The sequence below is a fragment of the Salvelinus fontinalis genome, chromosome 10 (genome assembly GCF_029448725.1).
Source record: "Salvelinus fontinalis isolate EN_2023a chromosome 10, ASM2944872v1, whole genome shotgun sequence".
Classification (NCBI taxonomy): domain Eukaryota; kingdom Metazoa; phylum Chordata; class Actinopteri; order Salmoniformes; family Salmonidae; genus Salvelinus; species Salvelinus fontinalis.
This window is the reverse complement of record NC_074674.1, coordinates 44,035,808-44,054,925: the sequence shown is the minus strand read 5'-3', so window position 1 is coordinate 44,054,925 and position 19,118 is coordinate 44,035,808. Positions and strand designations below refer to the sequence as shown.

Below are 19,118 nucleotides of genomic sequence, written 5' to 3'. Positions count from 1 at the left end.
GATAAAGAAGGATTTTTAAGCCTTGAGACAATTGAGACATGGATTGTGTATGTGTGCCATTCAAAGGGTTTATGGGTAAGACACAAGATTTAAGTGCCTTTAAACGGGGTATGGTAGTAAGTGCCTGGCTCACAGTTTTGTGTCAAGAACTCCACTGTTGCTGAGTTTTTCACGCTCAACAGTTTCCCGTGTGTCTCAAGAATGGTCCTCCAACAAAAGGACATCGAACCAACTTGACACAACTGTGTGAAGCATTGGAGTCTACATGGGCCAGCATCCCTGTGGAACGCTTTTGACACCTTGTCGAAACCCACTATCTACCAACTGTGTAACAGACGGACCACAAATTAAAGTGGTTTATAGTCCAGGAGTGGATTTAATGTCTGGGAAAACCGGCCCTCAATCTCAATTATTAAAATTACCTTTAATTTACCTGGAAGATTCTGGAAGATTTCGTCTTCTTTACATTGACACAGTCACAACCAGTCTCATCGGTCACATCCCTGCTGGTTTACACAACACTAGAGGGAGCTCTATACCACCTCTTAATCCATACTTCATTCAATGAAACTAACTACACCAGAATAATAGGAGATGAAAAGTGTAGCCAAAGAGGAAAGGCCTAGGTCTACCTACCGTATATTCCTTGGGTGAAGAAGATACACCAGGTTTCCTTTTACCCACTGGTACAAAATGAATCGACTGGATGTCATGGAATTGACCCGAAACTAGTCTAGGTCTACACATTATCCGCATAAATGGACTGTCAGAACCAGCCTATTTAGTATTTCTATTAGGATCCCCAATTAGATGCTGCCAAGGCAACAGCTACTCTTCCTTGGGTCCAAACAGGAAACAACCCACAACAAATAAAATAAATAATATTCACAATACAATACATAATACCATACAAATGCAATGCATTTAACCATACATAATACAATATATAATACAATACACAATACACTATATAATACAATACACAATACAATACATAATACCATACACAATACAATATATAATACAATACATAATATCATACATAATACCATACAAATGCAATGCATTTAACCATACATAATACAACATATAATACATTACATAACACAATATATAATACAATACACAATACAATATATAATACCATACACAATACAATACATAATACCATACATAATACAATACATAATACAATACATAATACAATACATAATATCATACATAATACCATACATAATACAATATATAATACAATATATAATACAATACATAATAGTATACCAACTACACCACATAATACAATACATAATACAATATATAATACAATACATAACAATAACACCATACTTAACACAATACATAATACAATACATAATACAATACTAATTACACTACATAATAAAATACATATTACATTACATAATACAATATATAGCAATACATGATACATAATACAATACGTAATAAGATACATATTACATTACATAATACTATACATAATATAATATAAAATATAATACATAATACAATACATAATACAATACATATTACATTACATAATACAATATATACTACAATACATAATACAATAAGTAATACAATATAAAATACATAGCAATACATAATACAATACATAATACAATACGTAATAAAATACATTACATAATACTATACATAATATAATATAAAATATAATACATAATACAATACATAATACAATACATATTACATTACATAATACAATATATACTACAATACATAATACAATAAGTAATACAATATAAAATACATAGCAATACATAATACAATACATAATACAATACGTAATAAAATACATTACATAATACTATACATAATATAATATCAAATATAATACATAATACAATACATAATACAATACATATTACATTACATAATACAATATATACTACAATACATAATACAATACGTAATACAATACATAATACAATACGTAATACAATACATAATACAATACGAATTACACTACACAATACAATACATAATACAATATAAAATACAATAATTAATACAATACATAATTCAAAACAATTTACACTACATAATACAATACATAACACAATGCATAATACAATATAAAATACAATATGTAATACAATACATAATAGAATACATAATACAATACATACTATAATGCATAGTACAATATAAAATATAATACGTAATACAATACATAATACAATACATAATACAATATAAAATACAATACGTAATACAATACATAATAGAATACATAATACAATACATACTATAATGCATAGTACAATATAAAATATAATACGTAATACAATACATAATACAATACATAATACAATGCATAATACAATATAAAATACAATACAAAATACTATACATAATTCAACACATAACAATACATAATACAATACAGAATACAATACTAAATACAGTGGGGAGAACAAGAACAAGTATTTGATACACTGCCGATTTTGCAAGTTTTCCTACTTACAAAACATGTAATATTTAGTTCTGCTTTTCTGATGTATCAAATACTTATGTCATGCAATAAAATGCAAATTAATTACTTAAAAATCATACAATGTGATTTTCTGGATTTTTGTTTTAGATTCCGTCTCTCACAGTTGAAGTGTACCTATGATAAAAATTACAGACCTCTACATGCCTTGTAAGTAGGAAAACCTGCAAAATCGGCAGTGTATAAAATACTTGTTCTCCCCACTGTATATAAAATGCTTGTGTCTCTTCACAGTCCCCGTCGTGCTGTAAGGTGTTCTTTAATCTGGTTTTTGAATCTGTTTTATTGCGATCTTGAGTTACAGTACCTGGCGTGGCAGAGTTCCATTTAGTCATGGCTCTAGGTAATACTGTGTGTTTCCCTGCCTCTGTTCTGGACCTTGGGACTGTGAAGAGACCTCTGGCTGAATGTCTCGTGTGTTGTACCGATGAGTGTCCGATCCGTGGGCCAATTGCTTGAACAGACAGTTCGGTACCTTTCATCCATCAACACCTCACACAAACACCAATAGAGATGCACGTCAATCTCTACTCCACTTTGAGCCAGGAGGGACTGACTTGCATACCGCTGGGCAGTAATCCAGGTGAGACAAAACTAGGGCCTGTATGACCTGCCTGGTTGATTTAGAGCAACTCCTTATCATGGACAGACCTCTTCCCATTTTAGAAACCATTGAGTAAATATTTTTTTTATAGCTTTAAGCACCAGCTGTCAGAGTAGCTCACACATCACTGCACTTGTACATAGCCTATCTGTAAATAGCAAATCCAACTACCTCATCCCCATACTGTTATTTATTTTATTTATTTAGCTCTTTTGCACCCCAGTATCTCTGCTTGCACACTCATCTTCTGCACATCTATCCCTCCAGTGTTTAATTGCTATATTGTAATTATTTAGACACTATGGCCTATTCATTGCCTTACCTCCCTTATACTACATCATTTGCACACACTGTATATATACTTTTTCTATTGTATTGACTGTATGTTTGTGATTCCATGTGTAACTCTGTGTTGTTGTTTGTGTTGCACTGCTTTGCTTTATCTTGGCCAGGTCACAGTTGTAAATGAGAACTTGTTCTCAACTAGCCTACCTGGTTAAATAAAGGTAAAATATAAATATATTTCGACCATGACAGCTTGCTATCTAGCGTTACATCAAAAAGTTTAGTCTCCTTGACTTGCTCAATCGCCACATTATTCAATAATAGATCTAACACCATAGTACACTCCAACCTCGTCATTAAGCTCAAGACCCTGGGTCTCGGCCCCGCCCTGTGCAACTGGTTCCTGGACTTTCTGACGGGCCGCCCCCAGGTGGTGAGGGTAGGTAACAACATCTCCACCCCGCTTATCCTCAACACTGGGGCCCCACAAGGGTGCGTTCTCAGCCCTCACCTGTACTCCCTGTTCACCCACGACCGCGTGGCCATGCACGCCTCCAACTCAATCATCAAGTTTGCAGAGGACACAACAATAGTGGGCTTGATTACCAACAATGACGAGACGGCCTACAGGAAGGAGGTGAGGGCCCTCGGAGTGTGGTGTGGTGTGGTGTCAACAAAACAAAGGAGATGATTGTGGACTTCAGGAAACAGCAGAGGGAGCACCCCCCCTATCCACATCGACGGGACAGCAGTGGAGAAGGTGGAAAGTTTTAAGTTCCTTGGCGTACACATCACGGACGAACTGAAATGGTCCACCCACACAGACAGCGTGGTGAAGAAGACACAACAGCGCCTCTTCAATCACAGGAGGCTGAAGAAATGTGTATTGTCACCAAAAACACTCACAAACTTTTACAGATGCACAATCAAGAGCATCCTGTCGGGCTGTATCACCGCCTGGTACGGCAGCTGGTCCGCCCATAACCGGAAGGTTCTCCAGAGGGTAGTGAGGTCTGCACAACGCATCACCGGGGGCAAACTACCTGCCCTCCAGGACACCTACACCACCCGATGTCACAGGAAGGCCAAAAAGATCATCAAGGACAACAACCACCCGAGCCACTGCCTGTTCACCCCACTATCATCCAGAAGGCGAGGTCAGTACAGGTGCATCAAAACTGGGACCGAGAGACTGAAAAACAGCTTATATCTCAAGGCCATCAGACTGTTAAACAGCCACCACTAACATTGAGTGGCTGCTGCCAACATACTGACTCAAATCTCTAGCCACTTTAATAATAACAAATTGGATGTAATAAATGTATCACTAGTCACTTTAAACAATGCCACTTTATATAATGTTTACATAGCTTACATTACTAATCTCTTCTGTATATACTGTACTCTACACCATCTACTGCATCTTGCCTATGCCGTTCGGCCATCGCTCATCCATATCTTTATGTGTACATATTATTATTCATTCCTTTACACTTGTGTGTATAAGGTAGTTGTTGTGAAATTGTTAGATTACTTGTTAGATATTACTGCACGGTCGGAACTAGAAGCACAAGCATTCCGCTACACTCGTATTAACATCTGCTAACCATGTGTATGTGACCAATAACATTTGATTTGATTTGATTTAGATGAGGTTAATGGTTCAGTGAGTGTCCAAAATAATTATACTTTTAGTTCTTGAGATATTTAGCACCTGTCACGTTCCTGACCTGTTTTCTGTTATTTTTGTATGTGTTTAGTTGGTCAGGACGTGAGTTGGGGTGGGCATTCTATGTTATGTGTTTCTATGTTTAGGTCGTTTGTAATTAGCCTTATATGGTTCTCAATCAGGGACAGGTGTTTGACGTTTTCCTCTGATTGAGAACCATATAAAGGTAGGCTGTTCACACTATTTGTTTGTGGGTGGTTGTCTCCTGTGTCCGTATATGTTACCACACGGGACTGTATCGTTTGTTTGTAGTCTGTACCTGTTCGTGCTTTCTTCGTTATATGTAAGTTCACATGTTTTAGGTCAGTCTGCGTTCGTATTTTATTTTGTAGTTTGTTGAAGTGTTTTCGGTTTTCGTCTTTACTTTAATAAACTTCGTTATGTCAAATTATCACGCTGCGCTTTGGTCCAATCCCTACTCCTCCTCTTCTTCTGAAGAGGAGGAGGACGACCGTTACAGCACCTGCCTATTGCTAGTTACCCATTCTAAAGCTGACCGAAGCTATATGTTAAGGGCGTCAGTTATTTACTTTACTGTTGCAGTCGACCTGTATATGGTTGAGTCGTCAGTGTACATAGACATGCAGGCTTTATTCAAGGTCAGTGGAAGGTCATTAGTAAAAACAGAAAACAATAATGGCTCTAGCTATTATATACTCAACTGAACTTGCATTAGAGAAGCTTTCATTAAATAAAACCCTCTGTGTTCTATTAGATAGGTAACTCTGTGTTCTATTAGATAGGTAACTCTGTGTTCTATTAGATAGGTAACTCTGTGTTCTATTAGATAGGTAACTCTGTGTTCTATTAGATAGGTAACTCTGTGTTCTATTAGATAGGTAACTCTGTGTTCTATTAGATAGGTAACTCTGTGTTCTATTAGATAGGTAACTCTGTGTTCTATTAGATAGGTAAATCTGTGTTCTATTAGATAGGTAAATCTGTGTTCTATTAGATAGGTAACTCTGTGTTCTATTAGATAGGTAACTCTGTGTTCTATGATAAGGCAGAGGAAGTAAATCCATAACACTTAACGTTTTTTTCAGTAAATAGATTTCCCGATCAATGATATCAAAAGCTGCAATGAAATCTAACAAAAACAGCTCCCAGAAAGGTTCATATTATTAATTTCTTTCAGCCAATCATCAGTCATCTGTGTCAGTGCCGAGCGTGTTGAGTGCCCTTCCAAGCCTATTACTGAACGCTGGGTTTTGGTTTATTTAGAACATTCTGTAGGCTATGTAGACCTACAGTCATCAACAAACCCAACAGTTGTATAACATTGAAATGTTGTAGGCTACTCAAATGGGACATTTTTGAAAACCCATGTAGGCCTATTTGCATACGACTTTTTTCCTTCATTCACAGTATTTTTCTAGTTTCCTCCTCTCTTCTTGGGTGTCATCTCTGTCTATTCACAGGGTCTTTTCTATCCAGGCTTCTTGGGAAGTCCTTACCCCCATTGAAGTTGAAATTAAAAATGGTTAAGGTAAGGGTTAAGGTTAGGTTGAGGGTTAGCTAAGGGTTATGATTACTGTTAAATTTAGGGTAAGAGTAGGGGTTAAGGTCTTTTTAGGTTTTAGGGTATGGACGTCCCAAGGATCCCTGATAGCAATAACCATATTCACAGTCTCCCTCGCGCATTCCTTCCTCACAATCATCCAATAGCCTGTGGAGGTGGGCGGGAGCTCTCTCACACTGGTCCCCAAGTGCCTGAAGTTAAAACTGTGCGCGCAAATGTCTCATTGAGAATGCCGCTCTGTCACGTTGATGCATGTATGGATTTTCACTCCGTCTCTCATTCATTTTTCTGTCTCCCCTTCTGTAACGGATTTTAACTGTAGGATAGGATAACAACAACAGACCGGACACTTCTCCAAAACATACCGTTTAAAAGCGTTTGTGTTTGATTATATCCACTGACTCCCACTATGCTACTATTTTATAGATTTATCCTCCTTGCCGCGTCGCTTTCAGGTAGCGGCGTGGCACAGCTCCCAGATAGCTACGGATTATCATTCCCGTTGAGGTCAGAACTGTCTGAGGATGCGATACTGGTTGCAAATAACGGAATACGCGTGCCTTTCGGGAGATCCGTTTTCATTGATCCTGTCAATGATTTGGTGATTCAAACGCAACCGGGGGACCGGTGCAGCATCACCGTTCTGGATAACCAGCCGCTTTCCCAGAGACCCGGACACCTGTCTCCCAAAAAGTTTCCGTGTGATTTCGGTCCCAACGACGTCACCTACTCCCACTTCGGCTCGAGGAGCCTGGCTAAGGACAGAGTGAGGCTACAGCTCAGGTATGATACTCAAACCGAAACCGTTATCATTCCATTCATGACGGAGGTAGAGGTGGTTTTTACGCAACTGGAGGTTCTCACCAAAAACATGCCCCTGACCGTTGTTAAACTGAACGGCGTTAGTAATGCCATTGATAAAAAGATTTTGGAATTCACTTATGACAGAAACTCTAAAAAATGCAAGGTGAATTCTTTAGCGAGTGGTAGCGCTCTCCCCAAGTACGGAAGACTTGTAGATGATGGCCTCACTAAAATTATGGACTGTGACGAATTCATCCAATCTGACATCCGTTACGAGCACACGTTTGTTCACAAATCCCCCAACAGAGACTATGTGCCCATGGTTGTTGAACTATGTGATAAAGAGGGAAACATAATAAAAGAGGAGTATTTCCAACTGATGATCCATATCAAGGAGGGAGAGGCGAACACTCCTCCTAAACCCAGCTTCATGGCAATGCTGATGATGGAGGTGAGTCAGTTTGTGATGACAGCTCTGACCACTGACATGCTGGCTGCTGAGGACCTTGAGTCGAACCCTGATGAACTTATCTTCAACATCACCTCCCCCCTCTCTTATGAGGATGGTTATATAGTTAGCACGGATGACAGGAACCTACCCATCACCTCGTTTTATCAGAGAGACCTACGGGACCTGAAAATAGCTTACAAGCCCCCCTCCCTGGACTCAGACACGGAGAGGATCTTTCAGATAGAGTTTGAGGTGGTGGATCCGGACGTGGCAGTCTCGGACCCCTTTGCGTTCATGATTGTGGTGAAGCCGATTAACTCTCTGGCGCCGGTCGTGACGCGGAACACGGGTCAGCTGCTTTACGAAGGTCAGTCCCGCCCCCTTTTCTCTACCCACAACCTGGAGATCAGTGACGAGGACGACCTGGACGGTGTTACGGTAACCGTCGTCGACGGGCTCCGCCACGGCGACCTCACAGTCCTGGGGTCGCGCAGGAAGTACTTCACGGCTGCCGACCTGAATACGGGTGTGGTCATCTACCAACACGACGGCAGCGACACGTACAGTGACAACATCATCTTTAGAATGACAGATGGCAAGAACCAGGTATTTATCTTATTTATGAAAATGTTTAATTGTATCAAATAATTCAGCATTCATTGCTATTGATACCATGCAATGTTACCTTATTGAAAAAGAACAGAAAAGCCTGCATAAGCTCCCAATTACTGTCTTTCATGAACAGCTCAGTGGCCTTGTGGTTAGAGTGTCCTCCTTCAGATTGGAAGGTTTGGGGTTGCAGTTTTATGGAATGCAGTTTTATGGAAATAGAGTTAAGAAAATATTTAATTTAAAAATATATATTTTCATAATAAATAATAAAAAATTAAAAAGTTACAATAAAATATCAATAGCGAGGCTACAGTTGAAGTCGGAAGTTTACATACACTTAGTTTGGAGTCATTAAAACTCACTTTTCAACCACTCCACAAATTTCTTGTTAACAAACTATAGTTTTGGCAAGTCGGTTAGGACATCAACTTTGTGCCTGACACAAAACATTTTTCCAACAGTTGTTTATAGACAGATGATGATTAGACTTCCAAATGGAAAATTACCCCAAGCATACTTCCAAAGTTGTGGCAAAATGGCTTAACCTTTTACGGGGGCAGCCCGACACCGGTACACTTATGACAACATCCAGCTCAAAGTGCAGGGCGCGAAATTCAAAATCTATTTTTTTTTTATATTTAACTTTCACACATTAACAAGTCCAAGACACCAGATGAAAGGTGCACATCTTGTGAATCAAGCCAACATGTCCGATTTTTAAAATGTTTTACAGGGAAGACAAAATATGTAAATCTATTAGCTAACCACGTTAGCAAAAGACACAACTTTTCTAACTCCATCAGTTTCTTACTCCATCAGGTGCTATCACAAATTCGACCAAATAAAGATATAAATAGCCACTAACCAAGAAACAAATTCATCAGATGACAGTCTGATAACATATTTCCGATTTATTAAATGTTTTACAGCGAAAACAAAATGTATCGCTATATTAGCGTAGCTACAATAGACAGACACAATTGGGCGCCCACTGCCAGTTCACATGCACGACAGATATTTGAAATAACATCATAAAATGGGTCTTACTTTTGCTGATCTTTCATCAGAATGTTGAAGAAGGTGTCCTCTGTCCAGATGAGTCGTTGTTTCGATTCAGAATGGCAAATTTCCCTCTTCAATTAGCATTGGCACTAGCCGAGTGGCATAAATTTCTCCAACGTAAACACAGTCAGAGGACGGAACACGGCAAAACTCCCGAATAAAGTTTCAATAATCTGATTAAACTATATTGAAAAAACATACATTACGATGATATGGTCACATGTATCAAAAAAAATTAGAGCCGGAGATGTTAGCCGTTCGTTACGAAGGCAAAACAGAAGTCAATCCCACTTCCTTCAGAGTACCGGAAGTGGACGGTCACGTCAAAGAAATTGTTTTTTTTCCACCACAGAACAAGATGAGCACAAAAATTTCTTCTCCGACATCCTCTTTACACCAATAGGAAGGCGTATAGAGTGTCAGCAGACTCCTAAGTGTCAAGACCATGTATAGGCATCAAGTTGAAAAGAGCATCGATTTCTGACATTTCACTTCCTGGTCAGGAAAAGTGCTGCAGAAGGACTTCTGTTTCACTCAGGGAAATAATTCCAACTGTTTTGGAAACTAGAAAGTGTTTTCTATCCAAAAAGAATAATAATATCCATATTGTACAAAGCAAGATTTGAGTAGGAGGCCGTTTGAAATGGGCACGATTTCACTGGCTACTCAACACTTTGCCTTGCAGCCATAAGAAGTTTTTAAGGACAACAAAGGCAAGGTATTGGAGTGGCCATCACAAAGCCCTAACCTCATCCTATAGAACATTTGTGGGCAGAACTGAAAAAGTGTGTGCGAGCAAGGAGGCCTACAAACCTGACTCAGTTACACCAGCTCTGTCAGGAAGAATTGGCCAGAATTCACCCAACTTATTGTGGGAAGCTTGTGGAAGGCTACCCGACACGTTTGACCCAAGTTAAACAATTTAACCTGTTGAGGACAGAGGGCGCTGTTTTCACTTTGGGGGAAAATCGTGCCCAATTTAAACGGCCTCGTACTCCATTCTTGCTCGTACAATATGCATATTATTATTACTATTGGATAGAAAACACTCTCTAGTTTCTAAAACCGTTTGAATTATATCTGTGAGTAAAACAGAATTCATTTTGCAGCAAACTTCCTGACAGGAAGTGGAAAATCTGAAATCGATACTCTGTTCTAGGCCCTGCCTATAAATGTCCTTGATATTTATTAGTATACATGCACTTCATATGTCTTCCACTAGATGTCGACAGGCAGTGAGAGAAGAAATGGAGTGTATAACTTGATCTGGGGTCGAATAAAAGCTCTTTGTACGACGTGTCACCAGTTTCCTGTTTTCTGGAGAGCGCGTGAAGGGACCTGGTTTTGCCTTCTGAAAAGCTGTCATTATAGACAACTAATATCTCCGGCTTTGATTTTATTTGATACATGTGACAATATCATCGTAAAGTATGTTTTTTTCAATATAGTTTTATTAGATTATGGAAATTTATTCGGGACGTTAGGCGTGTTGCGTTGTGTGCCTTTGTTTAGGAAGGAGAGCTTTGCGCTACTTTGCTAGCTTTCCGTGCTAATTGACTGGAGAAGAGGACATTCTAAATCCAAACAACGATTGTTCTGGACAAAGAACCCTTGTACAACAATCTGATGGAAGATCGTCAAAAGTAGGACCCATTTTATGATGCTATTTCATATATCTGTCGAACATGTGAAATAGTCGTTTGCGCCCAGATTTTGGGTACTCTCTCGCTATACCTAAGCTGGATGTCGTAATGAAGTTATTTTTAGAATTCTAACACGGCGATTGCATTAAGAACTAGTGTATCTATCATTTCCTATACAACATGTATTTTCTAGTAACGTTTATGAATATTTATTTGGTCAGAATAGTTGAGTGTCATAAAAATATCCGCACAGTCTGGGAAAAAGATGCTACGTTAGCACAATGTATAACCACTGATTTCAGCTCTAAATATGCACATTTTCGAACAAAACATAAGTGTATGTATAACCTGATGTTATAGGACTGTCATCTGATGAAGGTTTATGAAGGTTAGTGAAAATTAATATCTTTTGCTGGTTTATTCGCTATCGCTAACGTGCCTTGATGAATGAATGCGGTAGTGTGGTAGGCTATTGTAGTAAGCTAATATAATGCTATATTGTGTTTTCGCTGTAAAACACTTAAAAAAATCTGAAATATTGGCTCGATTCACAAGATGTTTGTCTTTAGTGGGAAAGGTCAGTGTGGAGTGCCATTAAGTTTGCATTATCTGTGGATCTGTTGGGGCGGTATGCAAATTGGAGTGGATCGAGGGTTTCTGTGATGATGGTGTTGATGTGAGACAAGACCAGCCTTTCAAGCACTTTGTGGCTACCGACGTGGGTGCTACTGGGCGGTAGTCATTTAGGCAGGTTACCTATGCTTTCTTGGGCACAGGGACTATGGTGGTATGCTTCAAACATGAAGATAGTACAGACGGTCAGGGAGAGGTTTAAAATGTCAGTTGGCCAGCGCATGCTCTGAGTACACGTCCTGGTAATCCGTCTGGCCCTGCAACCTTGTGAATGTTGCCCTGTTAACCTCTCTTGGGTAGGGTGCAGTATTTTGAATTTTGGATGACAGAGGTGCCCAATGTAAACTGCCTGTTAGTCAGAAACTATGATATGCATATGCATGGTAGTATTGGATAGAAAACACTCTAAAGTTTCCAAAACTGTTAAAATAATGTCTGTGAGTATAACATAACTGATATGGCAGGCGAAAACCTGAGGAAAATCCATCCAGGAAGTGGGATATTTTTGATGTGGGTACTTTTCAATTGATGGTTATGACCCAGATTGCAGTTCCTATGGCTTCCACTAGATGTCAACAGTCTTTAGACATTGTTTCAGGCTTGTATTCGGAAAAATGAGGAAGAATGAGACCATTTTCTATGTGGACTCTAGAATGAACCAGAGCTAGTTTCCGCGCTTGACCGATTGCGCGCCTTTCGCTGTTTTTCCTTTCTATTGAAGACGCTATTGTCCAGTTGAAACAGTATTGATTAGTTAGACAATAGACAACCTTAGGATTAATTATAAACATCGTTTGACATGTTTCGACAAACTTTACCGTTACTATTAGGATGTATTCGTCTGCATGTTGTGAGCGCCGTTGAGCCAGTGAATTACTGAACAAAACGCGTCAACAAAACTGAGTTTTTGGGACATAAAGAGGAACTTTATCAAACAAAACAAACATTTATTGTGTAACAGGGACTCTTGTGACTGCAACCATATGAAGATCATCAAAGGTAAGTGATCAATTTTATCGCTATTTCTGACTTTTGTAATTCCTTTACTTGTCTGTAAAATGTTTGTATGCTTTTGTAAACGGGGCGCTGTCCTCAGATAATCGCATGGTATGCTTTCGTCGTAAAGCCTATTTGAAATCTGACACAGCGGCTGGATTAACAAGAAGTTAGTCTTTAAACCAATGTATAACACTTGTAATTTTATGATTTTTAATTTGACTGTTAAAAGGTCTTGCTCAGGAAAGCGTAACCACACAGTCGTCCGGAACAGCTGGTGCTCTCATGCATGCTTCAGTGATGCTTTTCTCAAAGCGAGTGTAAAAGGCATTTAGCCCATTTGGAAGGCTTGCGTCCCAATGCTTCTCTGCTTGGCACTGTGATAGCTAGCGTCCTGTCAAGGGGTTGTACATGTACATTAAGCTTCCTCATTCTACAAAAACAGGAGGTACTCTCCTGCCCTGTCGGCCATTCTGGCTTGAACAAGGCTTTACCACCTTAATGACAACACCAATTTGTGTTCTTTTCATTCATACTTTATCAGTCCAACACCTACGCTTTTAAGTATGTTGAGGTGTCGCTGCTGTTAGTAATAAGATGGGGATCCAGTGTATTGTGTATTTCTATAGACGTTATTGAAATAAACCTCTCTCTCTCTTTCTCTCTCAGGTGGAGTTCCTGTTTCCCTTGACGATTGTTCCCATGGACGACGAGCCTCCCATCATCAACGTCAACACTGGTCTTGTGCTCTTCAAGAACCAGATTACGGCCATCTCTCCTCTGATGCTCAGCGCCGCTGACATCGACTCAGAAGATTCCACGATCAAATTCATGATCGAGCCGCCATTCTCGACCATCGGGGTGTTGCTGCTGAGGCAGTCCGACGCCCCAGAGGACCCCGAGTCGTGGAAGTTCAACGCTGAGGATGAGGTGTATGAGAAGGAGGTGACAGATTGGCTTCAGAAAGACATCACAGACGGGAAGGTGTTCTATAAACACACCGGACCACATAACACTGACACAGTCATTGACCAGTTTGTGTTCAAAGTTCATGATGACAATGACCCGCCTAACGAATCGGGCGAGAGCACATTTATCATCAGGGTTCTACCCATCGACGACGTTCCCCCTGAGCTTTTTCCTGGTACCACGCTCCAAATGACTGTTCAGGAGTACCAGCTGACTCATTTCGGTAAGAACATGCTCCTGTACACCGATCTAGACTCTGAAGACCGCGACCTGAAATATACAGTGATCCAGCCGCCAACAGACACAGACGAGAACAGCCCGGTGGTGTTCGGGTCCATTGTTCTGACTGAGAGCCCCGACACTGAGGTCAACGAGTTCACGCAGGCTCAGGTCAATCACCACAAGATATCCTACAGTCCTCCCGACCAGAAGCTGGGCATCACTGCTCATGTCCTCCAGTTCCGGTTCTCTGTCGAAGATACGGCCGGGAATAGCGTCGAGGGGGCTTTCAGGATTTTCCTCCAGCCAGTTGACAACAAACCACCACAGATCACTAACACTGGCTTTTCTGTGTTTGAGCAAGGCGTGCATGTGATATCCAGTGCTGAGTTGGACACATCAGACCCAGACACAGACAGTAAACAGATATCGTTTACCCTCAGCCAGCCTCCGCAGCACGGCCAAGTCCAGCATGCCTTCTCAAACCTACCCAAAGGGGGAGCTTTCTACCTCGAGGACATCTCGGACAGGAAGATCACATACGTCCAAAACGGCGACGAGACGGTGAACGACGTGTTCCAACTCGACGTCAGCGATGGAATCCACGTCATCACGGTTAAAGTCAGAGTCGTCGTGAAGCCCGTTGACGACGAGACGCCGACTGTCAGTTTACCGGCCGGGACGGTCTGTTCACACATGGACGTCCTAGAGAATGGAGCTATGGAGATCACGACGAGTGTCCGCCAGGGGTGGGACGAGGACACCGACGACCTCCAGCTGACCTTCATCATCGAGAACGCGCCCGTGTTTGGTGTCATCCTGGTTGCCGGGGTGCATGCCGTGAAGTTCACCCAAGCCGACATCATCAACAGTTTAGTGGTGTACGCCCACACCGGCGGAGAGATTGGGCTAACGTCCATCAAGGACAGCTTCAACCTCACCCTAACTGACATGTCAGATGATTGGTCAGTGGGCAGAAACAAGGTCAACGGTGTCCACGTTCGCGTCACAATCATCCCCGTTGACAACCAGGCCCCTGAGGTAACCGTGGGTGACCAGTTCATCGTTGTCGAAGGAGAGAAGTATGCCATCGGAGCACAGTATATAAAGGCTGAAGACAAAGACACAACCAGTGACGATATTCTCTGCACCATCATCATCCAGCCCACGTCTGGTTATGTGGAGAACGTCTCCCCAGCTCCTGGATCAGAGAGTTCACGTTCAGGGATGGCAGTCAGCGCCTTCTACATCAGAGACATCAGAGAAGGACATGTATATTATGTTCAGAGTATCCACAAGGGTTTAGAACCCGTAGAGGACAGGTTCACATTTAGATGCTCCGACGGTATCAACTTCTCAAAAAGGCATTTCTTCCCTATTGTGATTATTCCGGCTAATGATGAAAAGCCAGAGATTTACTTGAGGGAGATAGTTGTGATAGAGGGGATGAATATAGTCATAGACACTCATCTCCTGAACGGAGCAGACACTGATATCCCAGCAGAGGAGCTGACTTTCAGCATCTCCAAACTGCCCAAACACGGCTTCATCCTCAACCAGTTAGCCACAGGCTCGGTCCCAGTCATAAACTTCACCTTAGAGCAGATCAGGGAAGCTTCCAGTTTCATCTACGTACATGACGACTCTGAGACCACCGAGGACAGCTTCGACGTCATTCTAACAGACGGGAAATATTCGGTAGAGAGAACCGCCATGGTTATGATCATCGCCCTCGACGACGAGACACCGAGAATGCTGGTTAATGTCGGTCTGGAGGTGGAAGTAGGTGAGGCGAAAGAGATCAACAACAAGGTCCTCAAAGCCACCGATCTAGACTCGGACGATGGAGCGTTGACCTATGTGATCCGCTTCGGTCCTGTTCAGGGTGTTCTTCAGAGGAAAACCGCATCTGGTTCTCTGGAGAACATCATGTTAGGCATGAATTTCACACAGAGGGATGTGGACAAAAGGTTGATCGTTTACACACACATGGGTCAGGAAGGCATCTGTGACCTGGTCAAGTTCGACGTCACCGACGGCATGAACCCTCTGATCGATCGTTACTTCTACATCACCATCAGGAGCATCGACATGGTCTTCCCAGACGTGGTCAGCAAGGGAGTCTCTCTGAAGGAAGGCGGTAGAGTGACATTGACCACAGATCTTCTCAGTACTAGCGATCTCAACAGTCCAGATGAACGTTTGGTGTTCACCATCACCAGAGCTCCAGTTAGAGGACAGCTGGAGTGTACTGATACACCAGGGATCCCCATCGTGTCATTCACCCAACTCCAGCTGGCTGGCAGTAAAGTCTACTACATCCATACCTCGGACGACAAAGTCAAGATGGACAGTTTCGAGTTTGAGGTAACCGACGGTTACAACCCGGTGTTCCGTACGTTCCGAGTCGCTATCGTGGAAGTGGATAACAAGAAACCAGTTTTAACGTTTCACGGACTTGTGGTCACCGAGGGGCAGAGTAAACTCCTCACGCCATTCGAGCTGACCGCAGAGGACCAGGACACAGCTGACCTGTTGTTGAAGTTCACCGTCACCCAACCACCGGTGCACGGCAAACTCCTCTATAACCACACCTCACCGGTCACCATCTTCACCAAGCAAGACCTCAGCGAGAACCTCATCAGCTACAAACACGACGGCACCGAGACCTCCGAAGACTCCTTCTCATTTACTATGACCGACGGGACGCACACTGACTTCTTCGTGTTCCCCGACACGGTGTTCGAGACACGGCGCCCACAGACGATTAAGATCACGGTGGTGGCAATAGATAACGATGTCCCCCAGCTGGTGGTGAATAAGGGCGCCCCGACACTGAGGATCCTGTCCACGGGGCACCTGGGGTTCCCCGTGACGTCCAAGGTTCTACGGGCGTTAGACAGGGACAGCGTTCCGGCTTTCTTAGTGTTCCACGTCACCACGGAACCCAAGCATGGTTACCTCATCAACCTGGGCAAAGGGAACAACTCCATCGACACCTTCAGTCAAGGTAAGACACCAGCCAATCGGTATTATTGATTATTGATTTTTTGATCGATTGATTGCTTTGGGTATATGATTTCTTTTCACTTAGTTATGTTGATTGATTGATTGATTCATTCATCCATTGCTTGATAGATTCATTGATATATGGATTCATTTATTGATTGACAGATAAAGTAATTGATTGATAGATTCATTGATATATAGATTGATTGATTGATTGATTTATAGATTGATTTATTGATTGATTCATTGATTATTTGATTGGTAGATTATTTGTTTGATTGATAGATTCATTAACTGATTGATGGATTCATTGATATATAGATTGATTGATTGATTGACAGATTAATTGATTGTTTAATTCTTTGAATGATTGATATATTCATTGATAGATTAATTGATTGATTGATATATTAATTGATATATTAATTGATTCATTGATTGATTGATTGATTTATTTCATTTATTTCATGATTTTCTAAAACGGTTGTTTATTTACTTTGAGGTTTTGTTCAAATCTATAAAGCATATTAAAATCTATATTTAAAATGTACAACCGGTATTGTTGGTAAGTCTTTGTCTTGGAAAGTCAGAATCTGAAACGACAATGGAACAATTACAGCTAAACATTCACACATGTATTTATACATTGCCTCTGTTCATAATTACTAGATAATGACTTAATCACCCAATGCATTACCAAGATTTTATTTAGATCGGGATAATTATTAATCTAACTGGCAAGTATTGGCTGGGAAATTGAAATGTAAATCTATGGGGTAGGGAGGTATTAGCTGCAATTTAGATGTTAATTACGGCCTTGCTCTTCAGAGTGTGATTAACAGGTGAAAATAGAGGCTGCGGTGGTATGTTAGCATAGCAGACCTGTGTTCCAATACAATTCAAAATCGCATAGACTTAATCTGGGCTTGATTGAGCTTGTCCTAAAAACTGCAAACCCTGGTCTCCGCTCATCTGGCAATCCAGGATAGACAAAAGCAAATTCACAAGGTATTTAAAAATATTACAAATATTATTCGACCTCAGGTCTGCATGGTGATAGGACACTGTAGTCCAGTGGCTACCAATCTGTTTTGAACTGTGGCAGACCTTGACAGGTAATTTTTTTTGTTCAGCAGCAGCACACCCAAAATGTCCCTATTATTTTATTTAGTGGTAATCTCATTTGATCCACATAGATTATTTATCAATTTTCTTTTACACTTTTTTAATAGGTTCCAAATGTCCAAATCATCTGAAAGTATCTAAAAATAATTGTGAAGCAAAAAAAATCACTTACAAATGTTTTGAACATGATGCGTGACAAATGCTTATATCGGTCCCATGAATTGAATGAGATTTGATTCCATAATGACACAACAGTAAATACTACAGTAACCCTTACAATTTTTTGGCAATTTTAAAACTACAGACTTCACCAAAAACGCTACAGTGAATACTATAGTATTTAAACATAGTATACTATAATACTTTTTTTCATGTTGGCCGCACTAGTGCTCCCATGTCAAAATTCCATATACATTCCACAGTACAGGTTTATAAGTGAGTGTTCCAAAAAATTATCAAGACTAGGAAATGTTTTGTGGCACCTCTGAGAGTTCCAAAAGGCACCCCTGAGAGTTCCAAAAGGCACCCCTGAGAGTTCCAAAAGGCACCCCTGAGAGTTCCAAAAGGCACCCCTGAGAGTTCCAAAAGGCACCCCTGAGAGTTCCAAAAGACACACCCCCGAGAGTTCCAAAAGACACACCCCCGAGAGTTCCAAAAGACACACCCCTGAGAGTTCCAAAAGACACACCCCTGAGAGTTCCAAAAGACACACCCCTGAGAGTTCCAAAAGGCACCCCTGAGAGTTCCAAAAGACACACCCCTGAGAGTTCCAAAAGACACACCCCTGAGAGTTCCAAAAGACACACCCCTGAGAGTTCCAAAAGGCACCCGTGAGAGTTCCAAAAGGCACCCCTGAGAGTTCCAAAAGGCACCCCTGAGAGTTCCAAAAGGCACCCCTGAGAGTTTCAAAGGTTCCATAGGT

The 19,118-nt window shown here is 41.0% G+C and overlaps 1 protein-coding gene across 1 annotated transcript in view; it reads left to right on the top strand.

Annotated features, from left to right (window-relative positions):
• The first annotated feature begins 6,912 nt into the window (after positions 1 to 6,912).
• Positions 6,913 to 19,118, top strand: part of LOC129863300 (FRAS1-related extracellular matrix protein 2-like) — a 67,483-nt gene continuing 55,277 nt past the window's right edge. The window contains exons 1-2 of the mRNA XM_055935188.1: positions 6,913 to 8,534; positions 13,544 to 17,072. Of these exons, the coding sequence (XP_055791163.1) occupies positions 7,083 to 8,534; positions 13,544 to 17,072 (4,981 nt within the window). The 5' untranslated portion in view covers positions 6,913 to 7,082. The remainder of the gene's footprint in view (positions 8,535 to 13,543; positions 17,073 to 19,118) is intronic.